Source organism: Equus quagga, chromosome 2 (genome assembly GCF_021613505.1).
Source record: "Equus quagga isolate Etosha38 chromosome 2, UCLA_HA_Equagga_1.0, whole genome shotgun sequence".
NCBI classification, from domain to species: domain Eukaryota; kingdom Metazoa; phylum Chordata; class Mammalia; order Perissodactyla; family Equidae; genus Equus; species Equus quagga.
This window is the reverse complement of record NC_060268.1, coordinates 127,974,964-127,996,569: the sequence shown is the minus strand read 5'-3', so window position 1 is coordinate 127,996,569 and position 21,606 is coordinate 127,974,964. Positions and strand designations below refer to the sequence as shown.

General features: G+C 41.2%; 1 protein-coding gene across 1 annotated transcript; it reads left to right on the top strand.

Annotated features, from left to right (window-relative positions):
• The first annotated feature begins 58 nt into the window (after positions 1 to 58).
• On the top strand, positions 59 to 21,102 carry DDX21 (DExD-box helicase 21). The gene is made up of 15 exons (XM_046650317.1): positions 59 to 215; positions 2,195 to 2,644; positions 3,939 to 4,014; positions 4,733 to 4,911; positions 6,604 to 6,721; positions 7,948 to 8,133; positions 9,757 to 9,902; positions 10,610 to 10,759; positions 11,145 to 11,306; positions 12,532 to 12,651; positions 13,818 to 13,891; positions 15,913 to 16,072; positions 16,958 to 17,092; positions 19,123 to 19,167; positions 19,718 to 21,102. Exons 1-15 carry the CDS (start codon positions 129 to 131, stop codon positions 19,985 to 19,987), a joined length of 2,358 nt encoding a protein of 785 aa, XP_046506273.1. The 5' UTR covers positions 59 to 128; the 3' UTR covers positions 19,988 to 21,102.
• The last annotated feature ends 504 nt before the right edge of the window (positions 21,103 to 21,606 follow it).

Here is a 21,606-nt window from a genome sequence, read left to right as displayed (position 1 = left end):
TTTCTGCTTCCGCAGGAAATGCTTTGCGACAGGAAGTGACGAAAGCTGGGTGGGCTGAAGGGGTAGGACTGTCTCTTCCTCTCCACGCGGTGGACGAGACAGTCGGCCGACACACCTTGTGCTGAGTGATGCCGGGGAAACTCCTTAGTGACGCGGATTTGGAGTCAGACGCAGCCATGGAGCAAGTGGAGATACCGCGAAAGCAAAGTGAGAAGGTGCGCTGAGAGGAGCGGGGCCGCGGGGCACGGGAGAGGAGGGGTGCCGGCGCTGGAGCGCGCGGCGCGGACCCGGCTCGTCCGGAGACCCGCGTAGGTCTCGGCCAGGGTCGCCCGGAGTGGTCTCTCCGGGCGCGGTGGGCGCGCTGCCCGCCCCACGGAGCCCGCGCCGCCGCGCCCGGGCATCTCTGGCGGAGACGCCGGGGCGGATCGGAACTGGGCAGAGGCCGGCTGTCCCACGTGGTCCCGGAGTCGGGGCGCCGGGTACCCGGGACGCAGTGTTGGACGTTCACGGATAGGCCCTACGTTGTTGGCTCAGGCTCAGACCTAACTCTGGGCGTGAGCGTGCGCGGAGGGGATGGTAAGTCCAGTCAAGATGCTTTAGACGAGACTGGCAAGACCTTAAACCCATCTGCACACGTGGGCGGCGTCTGCGGTGACATGCTTTTACCCTAGTAAGGAAGTAGAGTTTGTTTTCCGGTAAGCAGCCCTTAGAAGAGGAAATAATTCAGTTCCCCTTAAAGTTTATTTACCAGATTTCCCCTGGAAATATGAAGACGTGTTGTGGTGCTAACCGTACGCCACATTTTTGATAGAGGCCAATAGTGTGCGTAGTCTTAAGTGTCCTTGCTACCTGACTACCTCCTTCCTGCCGCTTCCTTAGACAGTGATTTAACTTGTGACTGAGTCTCTGTTCTGAGTGAGATAAGGTCCGTGGAAACAAAGATTGTCCCTGAACTTATGTTGTACATGAATTAGAATTTTTTTCCCTTGCTGTTTCTGGGTCTTTTTGATGGGGAGCTTTTACAACAACATTTTGGTGTTGTGGGAACACCAAAGAGATCGCAGATTTGTCCCCTCAGTTGGGGAGGAATTGGTCCTGGTTTACCTGCACCGCATCAGTGAGCCTGTTCACTTGTGCGATGCTCCAATTAGGAGAGACATGACCAAACTCCATCACATTCCAAAGAGTCCACCAGAATGGGAAATCCACTCTTGTTTGATGGAACCACGGGATGAAAGAACCGAAGTCTTGCAGGGGAGACCAGATTTTTTTCAGATGCCTGGAGGACCATCATGTGGGAGAGATTACCTTTCATACATGATTTGAGAGCAGAGAGCAGGCCTGAAGTTTCAGGGAGGTGGAGTTCAGCTAATGTAGTAGTAGTAGTAGTCTCCATACTTCTGGGATTGGCTTGGGGCTCCGCCAGAGCTTTGAACAGAGACTGTAACACTTGTCTAATTGTTTTCAGTAATATTAAGTACTTAAGTTTTCAGTAATATGAAAAGTTGGGGAAGGTCAGACATTTTGGGTAGTCTGGTTTGGTTTTGAGGTTTTACCCATTCCATTTCCTTGTAACTTGTGCTTTTCCCTCCCTTCTTTAAATTAGGTACATCTTTTTTACACGGGGGTTGATAGATTGTGGGTTTTTATAGCTTTTTGGTTCGTAAGATGTCTCTAAATCCATTTGCACTTGTGAGATAGGCGAGACAGATATTATGAATCCTTGTTTTACTTGTTCAGGAATTCCGCAGAAAAAAGAAATCTGCTGAACATCCTCCATCTGTGACACATATGGCATGTCACTCTATCAGAATTACATTAAACTGTACTTGCTCACTTTATAGGAGTACTTACTTTAGAGCCTGTCGGAGCATCCCACCAGCAACCCCAAATCCATTATGAAAATTTGATTTCACCACTTGTTCAACCAACATGAATAGTTACCAAGAGGTATTCTCTTCCAAGCTAATGAAATTATTGATATACACTTATCTCCATATAGCCAAAAAATGGTATTAAGAAACATACCGTTTCATTTTTGCCTTATTGCAGGGTGAAAGTACGAATGTTGAAAAATGGCCCCAAATTGTGTTCTACATATAACTGTGATCTTGAAATAATCCAGAATTGATGTGCCATACAAATGTATAGATGCCTTTGTTCACTGTTTGTATTTTCTTGATTAACTTTTTAGAAAGGTAGAAAAGAGAAGCCAAAATCTACTAAGACTCAAGAGGCAGCAGAAGAAAAGGAAGAAACTATTTCCCCCAAAGCTAAAAAAGTTAAAAAGAAAGCAGGGCCTTCTGAGGTTGACATGAATTCTCCTAAATCCAAAAAGGCAAAAAAGAAAGACGAGCCATCTGAGGACGACATTCTCTCTCCTAAAACCAAAAGTGTGAAAAAAACAAAGGAGCCCTTTGAAAAGCAAGTTGTTTCTCCTAAAACCAAAAAAGTAATAAAAGATAAGGATCCTTCTCAAGAAGAAACAGGTGCTCCTAAGCCCAAGAAAATGAAGAAAGAAAAGGAAATGAATGGAGAAATTGGAGAGAAAAGCCCCAAACTGAAGAATGGACTCCCTCATTCGGGACCTGACTCTGACTCCAGTGAAGCTGCCAGTGAAGAAAGTAACAGTGAGTTAGAGCAGGTGAAGTTGCATTTTTATATGTGGAGTGTATCTTTCATTGTTGTTTGAGAAAAATGAATGGCTAATCGCTGCACATATCATTTGGTAATGGGAGGCAATTGGATGTCCACATTTCACGGGGGTCCCTTGAGCTGCAAGGTGAAACTTCATCTTAAAAATTGCATAGTGTCAGAATGCCTCCTTTGCAAATAAGCAGATCTTTCCAAGTTTAGGGAAACTCCTCCCCACACTTGGTCTGCTCATTTGCAAGTCAGAAATCAACAGGAGGGATATAGTAATGCAAATAGCCCCCCTCCCCTGGAGGGGGTTTCACCAAGGCGCATTGTTAAGTGGCATCGGTGAAAAGGTGTTGGCTTGATTGCGTGAGTCTTCTTCTTCAAGCCCCTTAACTAACTTGAGTTGAATTGGATGAGTAAATGTCCACTTGGAAACTAATTCTCTTACCTTTCAGAAAATCAGTCATCAAAGAAAAATCCTGATTCTAATAAAAATAATTTTCTGTTTGCCATAGGCCATGATCAACATTTAAAAAATTTTTACTGATTATAAAAAATACGTGATCTAGAGAATTTAGAAAATATAGGAATTTACCAAAAAGAGAAAAGCTCCCTAGAATTTCAGCATTCCTTAATTCAGTAAATACTAAACATTTTTCAGGTACAGAGGTAACCTGTTGCTGAATTTGATATTTCCTTACAGTACTTTTAATGTATACATGTCTACAACTATTATTTTTTGTCAGATTTGGGTTCTACTATATGCAATCTTGTATCTAACCTTTTCTATTTTTATATAAACATTTTCCCCACTTTTAAATATTAAATACTTTTAACGGTTACATAATCCATCATATAAATGTCAAGAAATTCAATTAATTATCCTTCTATCAAATAATGCCATGGTGACCAGTTTGTCGTAAATGTTTGTTCTTTATTTTCTGTGGAATTATGAGAGATGTTGCTGTGGAAAGGCTAATGACCCATTAAACAGTATCTTGCTGGTTTGGAATGGCTGTGGAATAGTTCTTAGTTGAGACTGAATCTGCCTTCACTAGCCACACATAGTATATGTGCAGTATATATTTGCTACAGATTTTTCTTTTGTTAGAGTTTTATAGATTATTAATGATATATTTCCTTTTCAGATCTCAATTTACCTACCAAAGTTTTTTTGTCTTTTTGGTTGATTTAGAAGAGATATAATAGGTTCTTTTGTTTCTTTCTCAGAAGGCTTCTCTGTATTAACCACTAGGGATAAAGTTATTAATTTCTCTCTGTGGCCCTTTACTTGATAGGAAATACCTGTGGAACAGAAAGAAGGAGCTTTCTCTAATTTTCCCATATCTGAAGAGACTATTAAACTTCTCAAAGGTAATATTCTTGGAAATATTGTATAATGTTAGAACATATTATTGGAAGTGCTGCACTCTTTGAGAGGAACTAGGACATATTCTTATTGGAGGCCAATATATGCGACCTTACACTGAAGTGTGTCTGTATATTCGGTATAGAACTATCCCACTGATGGCCTTTGCTGCTTCTTAAGCGGGTGGTTAAAATTTATTCAATACTATATACATTCAGAAGTAACAACTGATAGTGCTGGTGCAATTAAACAGCGGATGCCTTGTTTGTATTTTCTTTTTTATCTTCTACTTCTTGAGGCATCTCTAGGTTAATGATACTGCCTTGACTCAGAACTCGTCTGAGCAGTGTTCCTGTGAATGAGCTAGGTAGTCACAGATGCTGAACTAAGTGTTTTCTGAATCAGGTGCAGCACAATCTGGACTGCAAAGCACCTGATTTTCAGGCTTATACTGACCTGGGGGCGGGGTTTCATGACAAGTAACCTAATCTCTTAAAATAATAAATATTTACTATAATTCAGTGCTTTAAAGTTTGTTGATATTTTTTAATCCAGCAGATTCTTCATTACCAGAATATATTTGAACCTGACTTTGTAGATGTTGACAAGAGGGTAGAATTCCTTAATTCTGCAGGACCAGGAACATGGATATGCTGCAGTCCTCCAGGAGGGCTGGGATTTTGAGAACTGCAGTGTCAGATAACACGGTTAATTTGTTCACAGCCCGTGGGGTGACTTTCCTGTTTCCTATACAAGCGAAGACATTTCACCATGTCTATAGTGGGAAGGACTTAATTGCACAGGCACGGACAGGAACTGGGAAGACATTCTCCTTTGCCATCCCTTTGATTGAGAAACTTCAGAGAGAACTACAGGACCGGAAGAGAGGCCGTGCCCCTCAGGTAACTGTAACAGAGACCCCAGGGCTCCAAATCCGCCCAGGAAAGAACATTTCTTAGGCAATGATGACATGCTCTCTTGTTTTTTATTGAGTTCTCCTTAAAGCCTTTTTTTGGTATTTGCTGTAGATTTGAAGGTAAACCAGAATAATTCCTTTAAGACTGTTGGCCACAAACCCTGTATATTTAAATATTGTAATCTGGCCCATGGTTGTGATCACCTATATTATTAATGTTCATCATCTTCCTTTCAAACTGTTAGATGTCCCTGGGGCTCACAGGTTTGATAAGTGTCTAACCATTTTTGCCTAAAATGGAGAAAGCACTTTTAGTAGAGATGCATGAATAGAAGGAGGGGCCCTCAGAGAGGTGCAGAGGCCAAGCCCCCTTACACGATGGTGCTCGTTGAGCTCATTTCTGGAGAACCTGGCATTTGACGAACCTTAACCCCACTGAAATGCCTATGTTGTCACCTTGGCTGTGGGTGCTTGCCCCTTAATTTTTGGCCCCACCTCACTAGTTTACTGGCCTTCCTGTGTCCGTGCTCCCTCCTCATTAATTTAAGTCTTTTTTTTTTTTTTTTTGAGGAAGATTAGCCCTGAGCTAACTGCTGTCAATCCTCTTTTTGCTGAGGAAGACGGGCCCTGAGCTAACATCCGTGCCCATCTTCCTCTACTTTATATGTGGGACGCCTACCACAGCATGGCTTGCCAAGCGGTGTCATGTCCGCACCCAGGATCCGAACCGGTGAACCCCGGGCTCCCAAGAAGCAGAACACGTGAATTTAACTGCTGTGTCACTGGGCCGGCCCCTCATTTAACATTTAAATCATGTAAACAAATAGAGCAGTAAACAAATGAATTATTCTAGCACCTAGACTAGTGCCTGGCACATAGTGGATGTTCAGTAAATATCTGTTGGATGAATGTATTAGGTGGTTCTTAAATCATGTTTGTTTCATGCTGTTACTTTACTTGAAGATCTGTAGTGGTTTCGTGCTGTATGTCCTGTTGGATCAAACTCAGACTACTCAAGAGTTCAAAGCCCCTCCCTATGTTGGTCCTGCCTTACTTGTCTGACTGCCATTCGACTTCAACTTCTCTGTAGCGTAGGGGTTCAGACTACAGCTTTTGGAGCTTGACTGCCTGAATTTAAATCCAGGCTCTGCCTCTTAGCCTTTTGGTTTTAGAAATCTGTTGTGTATTATTGTAGGCATTACAATACAATTGTAGGTATTGCAGGTGAATAACCTGTGAGAATTAAGTGAGAATAGTGCATGTTAAGCATTTTAGTAGAGCCTGAGACATTGTAAAAGCTCAAATGTTAGCTGCTGTTATCATCACAGTAGACTCCTTGCACAAGGTGTTCCTTTCCTGGAATGCTGTTCTTTAAGTACTAGCAGCTCCATGCAACCTTCCCCAAGTCCTCCAGCCTGTTCCATGCAACCCTCCTGAAACACCATACATTTGGGCATCTACGTCTCCTCTGATAGGTAAGATCACAAGCTTTTCTTCTGAGTAGATAGGAACCATATTATATTTATGATCCTTCCACACCACAGTACATTGCAAAGCATGTAATAGATGTTCTGAAAATAATTGTTAGGATGAGTTGAACCTTTGGTAAGTTCCAAATTTGTTAAGAAACAAATACTGCACATAACTTTGAATTTAATTGTTAGTTTTTCCTTTTCAGGTACTGGTTCTCGCACCCACAAGGGAGTTAGCAAATCAAGTAAGCAGAGACTTCAGTGACATCACAAAGAAGCTGGCAGTGGCTTGTTTTTATGGTGGAACTCCCTATGGAGGTCAAAGTAAGTAAGTCCAAAAGTTAGGGAAGGAAATGCCATCCATTGTTGGATGCTCTGATTGGCTTTCTTCTGACCTTGACATCTGGCTTTACCAACTAGACTACAGTCTAGTCATTTACGGTCATTTTCTCCTGTCATTATTGTTAAAGATGGTCAGAACATGGTCCTGCATGATGATGTGTCAAATCCTGTATACAGTTCTTAGGATTTTTGTATTATCTATGTTTGTCTAAAGGCTTCAGAAGTATCTTACTGAACCCAGGAAGACAGTCCAGTTGGGCCCTTGGAACTAAAAGTCAGAATTCAGGGTTACTCTTTTTAAGTCAAGGGCCTTGGGTCTCTGCCTCTTTTTGCGTTAGGCAGGCTTTCTTTTCTCTGGGTCCAAGGCCAAGTTTTGCAGCCCCTACTGTAGTATTCCATTTCTTCCCAGTTCAGACCTTGAAGCTTTATTATATAGAGCAGATATGTAATTCAGGAAGGGACTTAAGGCATTAAAAAAGTCTTAGCATTGGCACACAAGGCTTGTAATTATTTCTTTCCAGCTTTGCTGAAACGAAGGTAGGCTTTGGCATCAGAAAGGCCTGGGTTTGAATCTAGACTCTGCTCATAGAATAGGTGTGTGATTTTCAATTCAAGTTGCTTGATTTTTCTGCTCGTGTATAAAATAACATGAGGAGAAGACTCACCCTGCAAAGGTGTTGTCATTGGGTTGAATTGGATAGTGTATGTAAATGGCCTCGTGTGATCCCTAGGCTGCAGTAGCCCCGCAGTGAAAAGCTGCGTCATTACCGTCTCGTCTCGGCTATATTGAACTCCATCTTCCTGAATGTGTCTACACCTTTGTGGAATACTTACCTTTCGCTCCTGTCATTCTGTCTCTATCTGCTTACCTCATAGAAAGTTCCTGTTTCTGTAAGATTCTTATTTTTACTTTGTCTATGAAACCTTGACACTTTCCACCAGCCAGGGGAGTCATTTCTTTCCTGGTGCTACCATCCCCCACTGGTGTATTTTTCTGTTATGTCACGTGATACACTGGACTGTCCTTTCTTCCGAGTTTCCCACACTGGATTAAAGAGTTCTTTGAGTGTTTTTATCTTCAATACTTAGCATATTACCTTGTACTTGTAGTTAATAAATATCTTAGAATAAAAATATCTTTAAGTGGTACCCAAAACTAATAAAAGGACTTAAAAACCCAGCATGTCTTTCCTTGGTGCTCTTTACAGTTGAACGCATGCGGAATGGGATTGATATCCTGGTGGGGACGCCAGGTCGTATCAAAGACCACCTGCAGAATGGCAAGCTAGATCTCACCAAACTTAAGCATGTTGTCCTGGATGAAGTTGACCAGATGTTGGACATGGGGTTTGCTGATCAAGTGGAAGAGATTTTAAGTGTGGCATACAAGAAAGGTAAACTCCAAATTCAAGGAACTTGTCATCGAAGAGTTAAATGAAGCCTAAGGAATTTGGGGGGTGACTTACTTTATTCAGGAAAACTTAAATTAAAAAAAATTCATGATTTACACATAAACTACAATGGAGAAGATTGGGGAAAGTAAAAGAACAAAAATTCCATATTCTACCAGCTTGGTATACTTTGCTTTGGTGTATTTCTTCCTGGCTTTGTGCTGTTGTGTGTATGTGTGTATGTTAATTTTAATCTACTGTACCTATAACAGTTTGGCATAATATTCCATGAAGTGGTTGTGCCATGATTTAATCCATCTACAGATTTTAATTTTTAGGTAATATAAATAATTCTGCTCACATATTTTTATGCAGGCAGCTTCCTTCACACCTCAGTATTTGGAATTAGTTCTGTTCTGAAGAGGTGAAATGACAGTAGTACCCCCCTTATCCATGGCTTTGCTTTCCACGATTTCAGTTACCTGCGGTCAACCGAGGTCTGAAAATATGAAATAGAAAATTCCAGAAATAACCAATTCATAAGTTTTAAATCTTATGAATGCAATGTTTTAAATGCGATGTTCTGAGGAGCATGATGGAATCTTGTGCTGTCCCACTGCGTCCCGCCTGGAAAGTGAATCGTCCCTTTGTCCAGCGTATTCATGCTGTATATGCAACCCTCCTGTTACTTAGTGGCAGCCTCAGTTATCAGATTGACTGTCATGGTATCGCAGAGCTTGTGTTCAAGTAACCCTTACTTTACTTAATAATGGCCCTAAAGCGCCAGAGTAGTGATGCTGGCAGTTTATTACAGTATACTGTTATAATTGTTCTATTTTATTATTAATTATTGTTATTCTCTTACTGTGCCTAATTTATAAGTTCAACTTTATCATAGGAATGCATAGGGGAAAACATAGTATATAGAGGGTTCAGTACTGCCCGTGGTGTCAGGCACCCACTGGGGTTCCCAGAACATACCCCCCAGATAAAGGGGGAACTCCTGTCCTGAGATGAGAGGTATAAATAGTTTATACTCCTCAAAATACTTTGTCAGATTGCTCTCCAAAAGGGTTCTGTCAGTTAACACTGCCATTTGAAATATATGAAAATGAAATGGTATTCTAAGAGCAACTGAAAAAAAAATTGAGATTGAGGAGCTTTTTGATACCTGACTTCAAGAATGAGTAGACTGAACTTCTCAACTCAAAATATTGAAGAAATGCTAGAGGGAGTATAGATGAGTACAGAATCTGTTCTGGTGTTTATTATAGGTTATTTGCTTAAGTGCTATAAACTGGTTGGTTACTGGGCTTGACGAATTGGTGTTTTCCAGTTGATAGGTCTCATTATAATGGACAGATTGCCCTTCATAAAGGCCACCGGGCAGAAAGCAACATAAGTTTAAAGTACTTTGGACATTTCAAGGATCCTTTACATAAATTATTTAGGCAATATTTCTTTGTCCATTGGGAACCTTTGTGTCTTTCGTTTTTGTGTCCTCAATGTTTGGCTTCGCCTCAATTGGTTGCGGTAGAATGTTATGGACCCTGGAACAAATGGGTGAGGTGTGGATACTATGTAGGCTTGTTTGGGTTATTCATACTGACTTTCTTTCCCCCAAAGATTCAGAAGACAATCCCCAAACATTGCTTTTTTCTGCAACTTGCCCTCATTGGGTATATAATGTTGCTAAGAAATACATGAAATCTACATATGAACAGGTGGACCTGATTGGTAAAAAGACTCAGAAAACGGCAATGACTGTGGAGGTAAATGATTCATTCGGTTGCTGGAGTTAGTAATAAATTGTGTATCATTTTTTCCTGTCTGATGGTATTAAGGCTGGCAAATACAAACTTTTTCCAAATAAATACTAAGTTTATGTGTAAAGCTAAGTAAAGATATATTTCTATTGAGTTGTATATGGTATTTGTGTTTTCTAAATTTCATCATCTGGTAGGCTGATTTCAGAATCTTTTGGAACCTAACTAACTGTCTGAATTATGTAAACTGAAAGAAATTACACCTAGAATTTAAACATCAGAGGGCAGCAGAGAAATCTAGTGTTTGTGTTGAAGCCATTTTTATCTTAGGTTGTTTACCTAGATGAACTCATTTCACCCAAGGAATAGGTCTGTACAGTAACTGACTGCTGATTGCATTTTTAAGTGGAAAGGACAAAACATCCAGAGACTCCTCTTGTCAGGTTACTTGGTTTCCTGTAGGAATCTGAGGAATGGCATTTCTTTCTATATTTACCTGGTGAAATCAGAAACTAAAGAAGGCAGATGCTCCCTGGAGGAAGGGGAAAGGCTCTCTGCTTTGATGGTTTACTTCTTCCTCTGGCGGTGGTGGCAACAGTCTGCTCCAGTCGGGCTCAGACAATGCTTCTGGTACCCTTAGTGCTGAGCAGGGGATTTCGATTTCCAGCTGGGCTTCACTAAATAGATCTTTTTTTTCCTCTCTCTCTTTCAAGCATCTGGCTATCAAGTGCCACTGGACTCAAAGGGCAGCAGTTATTGGGGACGTGATCCGAGTGTACAGTGGTTATCAAAGACGCACTATCATCTTCTGTGAAACCAAGAAAGAAGCCCAGGAGTTGTCACAGAGTGTGTCCACAAAGCTGGTTGGTCCTTCCCCTCCCTTTCTTTTAGGGAGAAAGCATCTTTCAGTTAATAGTCAGAGTGTACGTGTTAGGCTCACCTAATCTGTCAGTCTCACAGATGAACAAAGGGTGGCTCAAACCCAAGGTTACACCAACAAAGTAGGTTTGATTGGTCTCATCCGCTGTTCTTTACCTTCTCAGTATAGTGGGTGCAGTTGATGTCATGACCAGGATTGGAAATAATTTGGAGGCTTGTCCATGTAAGGCACGTGTTTTCTCCCCTTTGCGTTATTTTCAGCAGAAGCCTCACCACAATATGAATGCCTTTGACAGGCCTAACTGGTGCTCCCAAAAGTACCTGTCTTCTTGGGTCTGGTTTTCTTAGGCCAGTTTATTTCTTTGACAGGATGCCCAGTCACTGCACGGAGACATTCCACAGAAGCAAAGAGAAATCACCTTGAAAGGTTTTAGAAATGGTGATTTTGGAGTTTTGGTTGCAACCAATGTTGCTGCACGTGGGTTAGACATCCCTGAGGTTGATCTGGTTGTACAAAGTTCTCCACCAAAGGTAAGTCTTTTTACTTAAATTTTATTTTGTTGTTTCTTTTGGGTACTGAAACAAATTGGAAGTTGTGTCATTTACCTTCATGTGATGAGTGAGAGCTCTGTCTGGAGTGCTAGGATGCTAAGGGTGATTTTAAAATGAACCTGTCGTGAGGCCCTCCTCAGACCTGACGGTCGAGTAGAAATGCAGTCAGTGGCCGGAGGTTGGGAAGATATTTTCTGGTGAGAGAGGAGTCCTGGAAGCCTTCTTGGAGGAAGTGCAATTTTGAACTGTACTTTGAAGATGGGTAGGACTTAGATGGGGTGAGATGGGATAGATAAACTCATGAGCTCGAGGACAGAGAACGGAGAAAAGGCCTGAGGTTAACAGCCTCCGTGGTTAAAACTCCTTGGGTTTGTGGGGGGTGGGAACCTCTCAGGGAGGGTCCTGGAGCACAGTTTATGGGGTGTGGATAGTGCTTCATGTAAACAAAAGTTGGTTTGAAGGAGCCTATTCCCATCACTTCAAGGGTGAAGATCCTACAACCTCCCCCCAAACTGGCAAATCCCTCAGGATTAAAGGTTGTTTACAATGATGGAGAAAAATACCTAATTAGTATGAAGCCACCAATTCCTATAAAGGAAATCCCATAGTGTGTGGCATAGATGCGGTGTAAATGACCCGGTAGGCCTGTGCTCTCCAGTCTGATAGCCACAGCCCCGTGGAGCTGTAGAACACTTGAAAGGCAGCTAGTCGGGGTTGGCCTGTGTACTCTAACTATAAAACACACATTGGAATTTTTTTTGGTTTTGAACTTTTTATTATGCACACTGGATTTTGTAGACTTATGATAAAAGAATGTAAAATATCTCATTGATAACTTGTTTTATATGGATAGCATATTGAAATGGTAAAATTTTTGGATATATTGAGTTAATTAAAGCTAATGTAACTTTTTCTTTTTAAACCTTCTTGTGTGGTTACTAGAAAATTGAAGATTGAAATTACGTATATGGATCTATTGACAGCACTATTTAGATGATGCTTTTTGGAGATTTGCCTGCAGAATAGGGACCACTGTTCTAGAGGTTTTTAAATTCTTTAATTTTAGTAGTTCTTTAAATTGAACGGCTAGGGAACCTCCTCCCTCATACGCCCTGGGTATATCACCATCACCCTTGCGTCTGCGTAGACTGCCCAGGTCTCTCTCTCCCTTTGCTGTGAAGTGTCACATGTTTTACTTCCATAGGATGTGGAGTCCTACATTCATCGTTCTGGGCGCACAGGTAGAGCCGGAAGGACGGGAATTTGCATCTGCTTTTATCAGCACAAAGAAGAGCATCACTTAGCACAAGTGGAGCAAAAAGCGGTGAGACAATTTCCTGAGTCTTTATGCAGCCAGTGTTGGTTTCTTTATTCAATTTTTATTAACTTCAAATTATTTATTTCTAGCGTGTGGCCCTAACTGAAAGCTTGTTGTTAGACACGTGTTTTAGATGTTGTCCTGTGATAGAAGGCCCATTTTGAAATAACTTTGCATTTAAAAGCAGTGGTTTTTTTATATTTATAATTACATGGGGCATTCTTACGTTTGAAAGGCAGTTTTCAGACAATGATGACATGACCACACCAGAAACATTTAAGCATAGATTAGGGAGTTACAGGACTTGCCTAAAAACTGAAAGGACATGCATATGTCAAAAGGATGAATTTAAAAATGGGAGAGAAGGGACTAGTTTTCCTTACAGAAAAACTCTGTAAGGAGATTCTTATGTAGGTGCTTCTCCTCCTCCAGGAGGTGGAGCTTAACCTCCCCCCTTCCCCTTTAGTGGACCGCACTTAGTCACTTGCTTGCAAAGAATAGAGTAGGGTCGGGGTAGGGGGCGGTGAGGACTTCACAGTGCGGAAAGTAGGCAACCACCACCTAGCCAGGTGATCATGGTTAACATCAGCCATGAGCACCGGCTCCTGATACAATGTGACGAGACAGGCATTCCCTTCTGGTCTTCTTCCCCAAAACCCATAAGCCCAGTCTAAGCATGTGAAAAACATCAGACAGCCTCAAATTGAGGGACATTCTACAAAATACCTGACCAGCACTCCTTAAACTGTCATGGTCATGAAAAAGAAGGAAAGACAAACTGCCACAGATCAGAAGAGACTAAGAAGATGTGGTAACTAAATGCAATGTGGTGTGCTGGATTGATACTGGAACAAAAAAAGGATGTTAGTACAAAAACTTGTGAAATTCGAATGAACTCTGGAGTTAATAGTAATAAAGCAATGTTGGTTTCTCAGTTGTGACAAGTGCACTATAGTAATAACAATAGGGAATTCGGTGCACGGTATACAGGAACTCCCTGTGCTGTCTTTGCAACTTTTCTGTAATCTAAAGCCATTCCAAAATAAAAGGTTTATCTTTTAAATATGTAAAAAATACATTTGGTAAATATGAAAAAATCAGAGGACTACTAATCTTGATGGAAACAGTTGATGGCTACATTGCACGTTAAAGTATGGTTCATTTTCTTGTAGGGAATTAAATTTAAACGAATAGGTGTTCCTTCTGCAACCGAGATAATAAAAGCTTCCAGCAAAGACGCCATCAGGTATGCTCTCCACCCTCGCTGTGGGCTGCTTCAGTGCTTGTCCTGTTTCCTGCATGCCTTTGTGCAGGAATGAGATTCGGCCTTTTAAAATTTATTTTGTGGGGCCAGCCCCGTGGCCGAGTGAGTGGTTCAGTTCGCACGCTTCGCTGCGGCGGCCCAGGGTTTCACCAGTTCGGATCCTGGGTGCGGACATTGCACCACTCGTCAGGCCACACTGAGGTGGCATCCCACATGCCACAACTAGAAGGACCCACAACTAAAATATACAACTGTGTACTAGGGTGATTTGGGGAGGAAAAAAAAAGCAGGGGAAAAAAAAGATTGGCAACAGTTGTTAGCTCAGGTGCCAATCTTTAAAAAAAATTGTTTTATTCATTATTTTTAACAGTTTATAACCTGCTTGTTATAAAAACATTCAGACTGTACTGAAGTGAAATTTTACCAAGAACAAAGCCTCATTTTTACTTATCCCTGCCCAGTCAATCCTGTTCACCAGAGGAAACCACTGTGACTAGTTGGTTTGTCTTGGGCATTTTAAGGAACTGTATCTTAGATAGGGTGTAGGTGCTTCCCATCTGGAGATTGAGTAGATGGGATCACAGATGATATCCCAAATCTTCATTAATCCAGTCTGCCACCCGGTAGGAATGAGAGTTGATTATTTCTTGAAGTTATAGTAAATATCTAGATGGTGAGGATCATACTGGTGTTGGGGGCAAGAAAATTATTTATTGTGTGGGATTGTCCTACAAATTGAATGATATTTAGCCGTTTAGCATCCCTGACTGTGCAGTATATTCCTGGGGGTGTGTGGGGTTGGCATTATGAGAATCAGAAAGGTCCTGGCTGTTTTCCACATGTCTCCTAGTGGTGAGCTACATCCCCTGCTTAAGAACCTGAGTCTGACCATCATCTTTAAAGTGCTTTCCACAATGACTATTGTAAATACGTGAAGTGCTTATTTAAAAAACAGGTGGGGGTGGGGGTTCATGATCAAAAGATGCTGAATATTAGCTTGGGAAAGTTCTGCAAATGAAAATAATCTAAGTGTCCTGCAGGCAGGGTTTCCTGTGACACTAGTTAAGGAAATTTGGTGTTAGGTGGCCAGGAAGGAGAAAAGACAGATGCTGGTGGTGTATGAGAGACGGCCTCTAGAGGGGGCAGCCTTGCCCAAAGAAGCTGCCTCACATAGCCTTGTTCATCTTTGTCCTGGGTGATCTTTTCAGCTTTGGGATGTGACATTTATTATCACCAGGATAATAGTGACTCCCTAACAAATGTGTAGTCTCATAAAGGTCTTTATCATTTTCAACCTGATTTGGGGGTGTTTTTCTTTTATTTCAGAATGGAAATAGCAGTAGTATTTGATACCCATACTTATTATTAAAAATATTCAACATTTATTAACGTCACTTTTTTTTTTTTAAGAGTTTTTTTTATTTTTCCTTTTTCTCCCAAAGTCCCCCGCTACATAATTGTGTATTTTTAGTTATGGGTCCTTCTAGTTGTGGCATGTGGGACGCCGCCTCAGCATGGCCTGACAAGCAGTGCCATGTCTGCGCCCAGGATCCAAACCGGCAAAACCCTGGGCCGCCTAAGCAGAGTGCGTGAACTTAACCACTCGGCCATGGGGCCGGCCCCTAACATCACTTTTAATGCCAGTATGGTGTGTCATTCTATCTGTTTCGTGGTTTATTTAATCAGTCCATATTGATGGCACGTTTAAAAATTGTTTATACTTTTTCTATAACACTGTGGTGAACATCTTAATATTTGTCTTATTATCTCCTTAGGATAAAACATTTTTTTTGGTTTGATGGTAAGTTAGGATTAGATACACTCAGAGGAATGGATTTATTACTATAGAAATGTGATTGTGTCCATTGCATCTAAATGATCTTTTACACATGGAAGACTTGGTTTGGAAGTGATTTATTTATCTTGAGAAGCTGTTGTCTTGAAAATGAAATCTGTCCACTTCTACTATCCTTTCTCCTAACGAATATACTCTCAAACTGTAGGCTTTTGGATTCTGTGCCTCCCACTGCTATTAGTCACTTCAAGCAGTCGGCTGAGAAGCTGATAGAGGAGAAGGGAGCCGTGGAAGCCCTGGCGGCAGCACTGGCCCATATTTCTGGTGCCACCTCAGTAGACCAGCGCTCCTTGATCAACTCGGATGCGGTAAGGGTCCCTGTTGAATTTCGGACACTAATTTGCAGTTTGAGCTGGATTCAAAAGTGTTCGGTTTAAACTTGCCAGTTGTTTTAACTGCATGAAGGTAGATATATATAAACAAATCTAGAGAGACAGAGTAGATTAGTGGTTGCCACTGTCTTGGTGGAGGCGGGGAATGGCAGTGACTGCTGATGGGCACAGGGATTCTTTTTAGGGTGATGAAATGTTCTGGAATTTTAGATAGTTGTAATGGATGCGAACTTTGTGAATATACTAAAAACTCTGAATTGTACACTTTAAAATGGTGAATTTTGTGGCATGTGAATTATATCTTGATTATTTTAAAATCCTAAAATATATATTTTAGGGTCCTATATATATAGTCATGTGCCACATAATACTCTATGATGTTCAGACAATGATGAAATTGCTTAATGATTCATTTCTTAAAACATATCCCCGTTGTTAAGCGATGCATGACTATTTATATGCATATACACACAAATGTGTGTAGTACACTTAGCCAGCGTACCTAGACACTTGAGCAGGTGTATGCTTTTCTTTTTTTTTTTTAATATTTAATATAATTGTAGGTACTCATGTAGTTCTAAGAGATACTATAGAGAGATCCCTCATATACTTTGACCAGTTTCCCCCAGTGGTAACATTTTGCAAAACTATACTGTCAACAACCAGGATATTGACATTGGTACAATCCACCAGTCTTACTCAGAGTTCCCCAGTTGACTTGTCCTAATTTGTGTGTTGGGCTGGGAGTGGTGTATGATTTTAGGAAGAGCTTTCCCCAAAATATTTTAGAAACATGACATCAGGTTTTTATCAGTTAGGTTTGTTTTTGAGACTTTAATTTTGTGCCCCTTTCTTCGCTAGGGCTTTGTGACCATGATCTTGCGGTGCTCAATTGAAATGCATAACATTAGTTATGCTTGGAAGGAACTTAAAGAGCAGCTGGGAGAGGATATTGATTCCAAAGTGAAGGGAATGGTCTTTCTCAAAGGGAAGCAGGTAAGGAAGGCTGGGGCCTCTGTTGTGAGCTTGCATTGGTTCAGTAGCTTTATGTGGGCAACAAAACACTGCACAGGGGCGTCTCCCTGGTCTGTGGGGATGCTGCATCTTTGCACTGTATAGTCTTCACTGGACATTGTCATCCATGCCCCTCAGTTGCCACATAGTCACTGACAACCACTCTCCTGAATCTCTAACCTGAAGCATCTGCACCCAGCACTGGACTGGAACACCCAGCTGCTTCGCTGACACCCCCACTCACATGGGGTTTATTAAGCCACTTAAAACAAACTTACTCGAAACTGAATTCAAATTTAAAGTCTTGCCTTCCAAACCTGGCGTTCTTTCTTCTGAGTTCTGTTCTCATTTAATGGCATAGATTAGCCTAGCAGTTCTCAAACCTTTTGGTCTCATGACCCCTTTACATTCGTAGCAAATGTTGAGGACAGCAAAAAGCTTTTGTTTATGTGGTTTATATCTATTAATGTTTACTGTATTAGAAATTAAAAGGAGCGCCAGAAAATAAGAATGTCATGTTCCATTAGCTGTCAGAGCAATGGTATCATCCCCTGTAATGCAGTGTCTGTGAGACTCCACTGCACCCTTAGGAGAGAATGAGAGTGAAAGGACAGATAACATTTTAGTATTATTATGAAAATCATTTTGACTTTGTGGAACCCCTAAAAGGCATGGACTATACTTGGAGAACCACTGCCTAGAGGACCAAATCAGGTTTATCTTCAACTCATTGTGTGGCCCACCATGTTGTTTACCTCCTTAAGCAACTCCACATAATCTATGGGATAAAGTCTTTCCAATGGGGGATAAGATCCTTCATGAGCTGACTCCTGTCCCCCTTACCAACTTCATCTCTGTCTCCTAACTGCCACACCTTCCTCTCCAGCAACGCCAAGTACCCCTTGCTTTCTTATCCCAAGTGCACACTCAACTCGCTGTTTATATAGTGTTTCTTCCCTCTACGGTATCCGTTATGACTTGGCTTAGCCTTGAGTCTCCCTGTGGAGCTTTCCCTGGCCGTATGGCAGAGTTGGGGGCATCTTTATCTGTACATCAGAGTTCTTAGGCCATACCTTTATTCAGGTAAATTTTACCTTGTTGTGCTTGCTTATGGCTTAGAGCTTCAGGAACACTATAACCTACTCAAGGGCAAAAACTGCTTTCTAGTTATCTCTATACCCCAATGAGTGCCTGATTTGAGTACTTAGTAAACATGTGAATGAAGATTCCCACAAATGGCAGAATCCATCAGTATCTGATGCTGCCTGTGGTTATAATTGGGTAACTTATTGGGTGGAAAGGGTGTTCCTCATAAAATGTTGCAGTTAAAGACAGCCCGGGGAGAGGCGTGCCTCTGTCACTTGCAGGGGTGGTTAGACTTTGTTTGTGGAGGCCAAGAAGCAGGAGGACTTCCTTAATTGGAGATGGTGCACTGCTTATCCTCAAAGATAGTGTCCAGTAAAGTATTTAATTTTTTAAAAAACTTTTCATAGGAGGCTGAATTAAGAAAAACTGGAAAATTAACAATGGAAAATCATTTATTTTTCTGCTTTTACTTAGGTCATCCTGAATAGTTGACATTCTCTTTGATGGAAGGCAGTGTATTTTACTGGTTTTAGACCATAGGTTTTGGGGCCATGCAGACCAGATAGTTTTACATCCTGCCCTACTTCCCAGCTGTGGGGCCTTCGACAAGTCAGTCAGCCTCTCCAAGGCCCTGTTTCCTCGGCTGTGAGATGCAGCTAATACCTGCTTGAGGGTTAGCACAGTGGTGGCCGAGAATGACCTCTAGTCAGTTCTAAGACGTTTTGAGTCCTTTTGTAAAATATCCTTGGCTTTTTGGTATTGTACTTTTGGGAGGTATAATGTGTTGGCCTCGGCCTAAAGTTCATCTAAAATTGATACCTCTGGGGTTTTTTTTCATAGTGCCTGGTCTTTTGGAGTATCTCTTAGTGTGCATTTTGTAATTCTAGTCCAAGGCGGGTTTAACTTGGGTTTGTTTTGCTTTCCAGGGTGTTTGCTTTGATGTCCCTACTGCGGCCGCAGCAGACGTGCAGGTATTCTTTCTCTTGGGTTTTGAAGTTAACATATCCAAATCGTAAAATGTTCATTATTGAAAATACAGAATATAGAGGGAAACAACAGCTCCCGTCCCTTTACTAAAAGACAAGAATTAAATTTTAGTATTTTTTATTCTGATATTTTCCTTGTTCAGCCTGCCTGTTTTCCCTTTCTACAGTTGTGAGCAATATCCAGCATTTTTCCCCAGTATGTTACACAGGGTTTACGTAGACACTTTTCATTGCTCTATCTTTGTTCAGTACTGCTGTGAGAAGTGTGTTTGGGCATGCTATATTTCTATGTTTACTACCTGGCGGCTGTGGATACCCCGTAATTGAATTGAATCAATGATGCAGTGATGAGGGTACTACCGAAACTTATTTCCACACACTTCAGTGACTGGCTTTTGGGTCATGAAGGTTAGTATTATTTTTGACAAGTGAGCTTTTAGGTGATTAGGTTATCAATCTGGCTTTTGTCTCATGCCTTTTTAAGCCAAATTCAGTCGAAATCAAAGCAGATAAAAACAAAACCATCTCTCATCAGGAAAAATGGCATGATTCACGGCGCTGGCAGCTCTCTGTGGCCACGGAGCAGCCAGAGCTGGAAGGACCACGGGAAGGCAGTCGAGGCTTCAGGGGACAGCGAGACGGCAGTCGAGGCTTCAGGGGACGGCGGGAAGGCAACAGAGGCTCCAGGGGACAGCGGGAAGGCAACAGAGGCTCCAGGGGACAGCGATCAGGAGGTGGCAACAAAAGTAACAGATTCCAAAACAAAGGCCAGAAGCGGAGTTTCAGTAAAGCATTTGGTCAGTAATTTGAAGTAGAGAACTTATCTGGCAAAAACAGAACTATGTTTGGCAACGTTATTTTTCATACAAAGTGAAAAGCACATTGTGTTTCCTTGCTGACCACTTGCCCAGTCCCCTTGTCTTCCAGAGAGACAAGTTTCATCTAAATTATTTCATCTGATTATTACCATTTGTTACCTTATTGCTACTTCTGTATCAGGTTTTCCTTTTGAAAAGGTGTATGGATTCATTACATTTTTATTCTAATGTGTTGTCTGTACATTACGAGATAAAGTCAAGCGTGTGTTTGTCTAGACTTTTCAAGTTGACCTGACTGTGTACGTAAATGTCTGTTAATAGTGTCTTTCCCTAAATGCCTGTGGGGAGTGCCATAGTGTCTGGAGAGCACTTTGAGCACTCAAGGCTTTCTTCTGTGTTTGGCATTCCTCAGCCACCTGCCTAGCAGTTACCCGTGTGGTCCTATAGCATGTCTTCTGAGAATTAATACTGAACCAAGTTTTGAAGCAAGATTTCAGATTTAGCTGGGATGTAACACAGTTTATACCAGCATATGCTGCAGGTTTGGAGGATAGTGATACATTTGATAGGAGACATTGTAATGGTTAGCAATCATTATGTGCATTTTGATACATTTTTAGCTTCTCAATATTAAGATGATTCATCCTTCAGTGAATTCTTTACAGATTTTATATATCTATCAATATATATGTAAAGAAGTATTTTAATAGAAATCAAGTGTCTTCAAAGAATTCCAAATGTAGAAGATGGCCCCATAACTTTCTTCCTAAGTAAGGAGGCTGATAAATGGTGCTTGATGATAATGTACTCCACTTACTATTGGAAGATTAACATTATTTACCAAGAAGGAATTAAACGAGTAGGGGCAGATTTGCATTGCTGAAGAGTCAAAAAACCATTGAAAATTTTTTTCACATGCAAGAAGGAAACATAGCTGTTGAGAGCAAAGAGAAGAACAAGTGAAGATACATGATAAAGTGCTTTTATTTTTTTTCTTTTTTGGTGAGGAAGATTGGCCCTGAGCTAACCTCTGTGCCAATCTTCCTCTATTTTCAATCTTCCTCTATTTTTTCATATGTGGGATGCTGCCACAGCATGGCTTGATGAGTGGTGTGTAGGTGTTAGTCCATGCCTAAGATCTGAACCCACGAACTGCAGGCCACTGAAGGGGAGTGTGCAAACTTAACCACTACACCACCACGCTGGCCCCAATAAAGCATTTTTTTAAATTGTGAAAACTTAATGGGTCATTAATGTTTCTAGAGGTTAACAGCTAATGGGCAAACTGGGATTTTTAGGTAGAATGATCTAATTTAGTTTTTCAAAGGCCTAGTTCCTATAGCCACAGTATGGGATCTGTTTCTTTCTATTAGATTACTACTCCATTGAAAGGATTTTTCTTTCTTGAGACTTCCTTTTAAGACAAACTCTATATGGCTATTTTAAATTGTTGCTCCGAGGGAACTGAAGAACTTAGTATAGCCCCTGGCCAGATAACTGTCAGTTCTTGAATATTACTTCTGGGAAACTTTCTGCATGGTGCAGGAGCTTAAGTGCGGCGTTGTCCTTTCACCTTAATTCCTAGAAATTCTGTACGGAGAATCCC

What these genes read in the sequence shown, in the direction of transcription:
- DDX21 (XM_046650317.1), top strand. Translation starts at nt 129, where the DNA reads ATGCCGGGGAAACTCCTTAGTGACGCGGATTTGGAGTCAGACGCAGCC. An exon ending in TCTTTCTCAAAGGGAAGCAG is followed by an intron (nt 17,093 to 19,122) that starts GTAAGGAAGGCT and finishes TTTGCTTTCCAG; the next exon opens with GGTGTTTGCTTTGATGTCCC. An exon ending in CGGCCGCAGCAGACGTGCAG is followed by an intron (nt 19,168 to 19,717) that starts GTATTCTTTCTC and finishes ATCTCTCATCAG; the next exon opens with GAAAAATGGCATGATTCACG.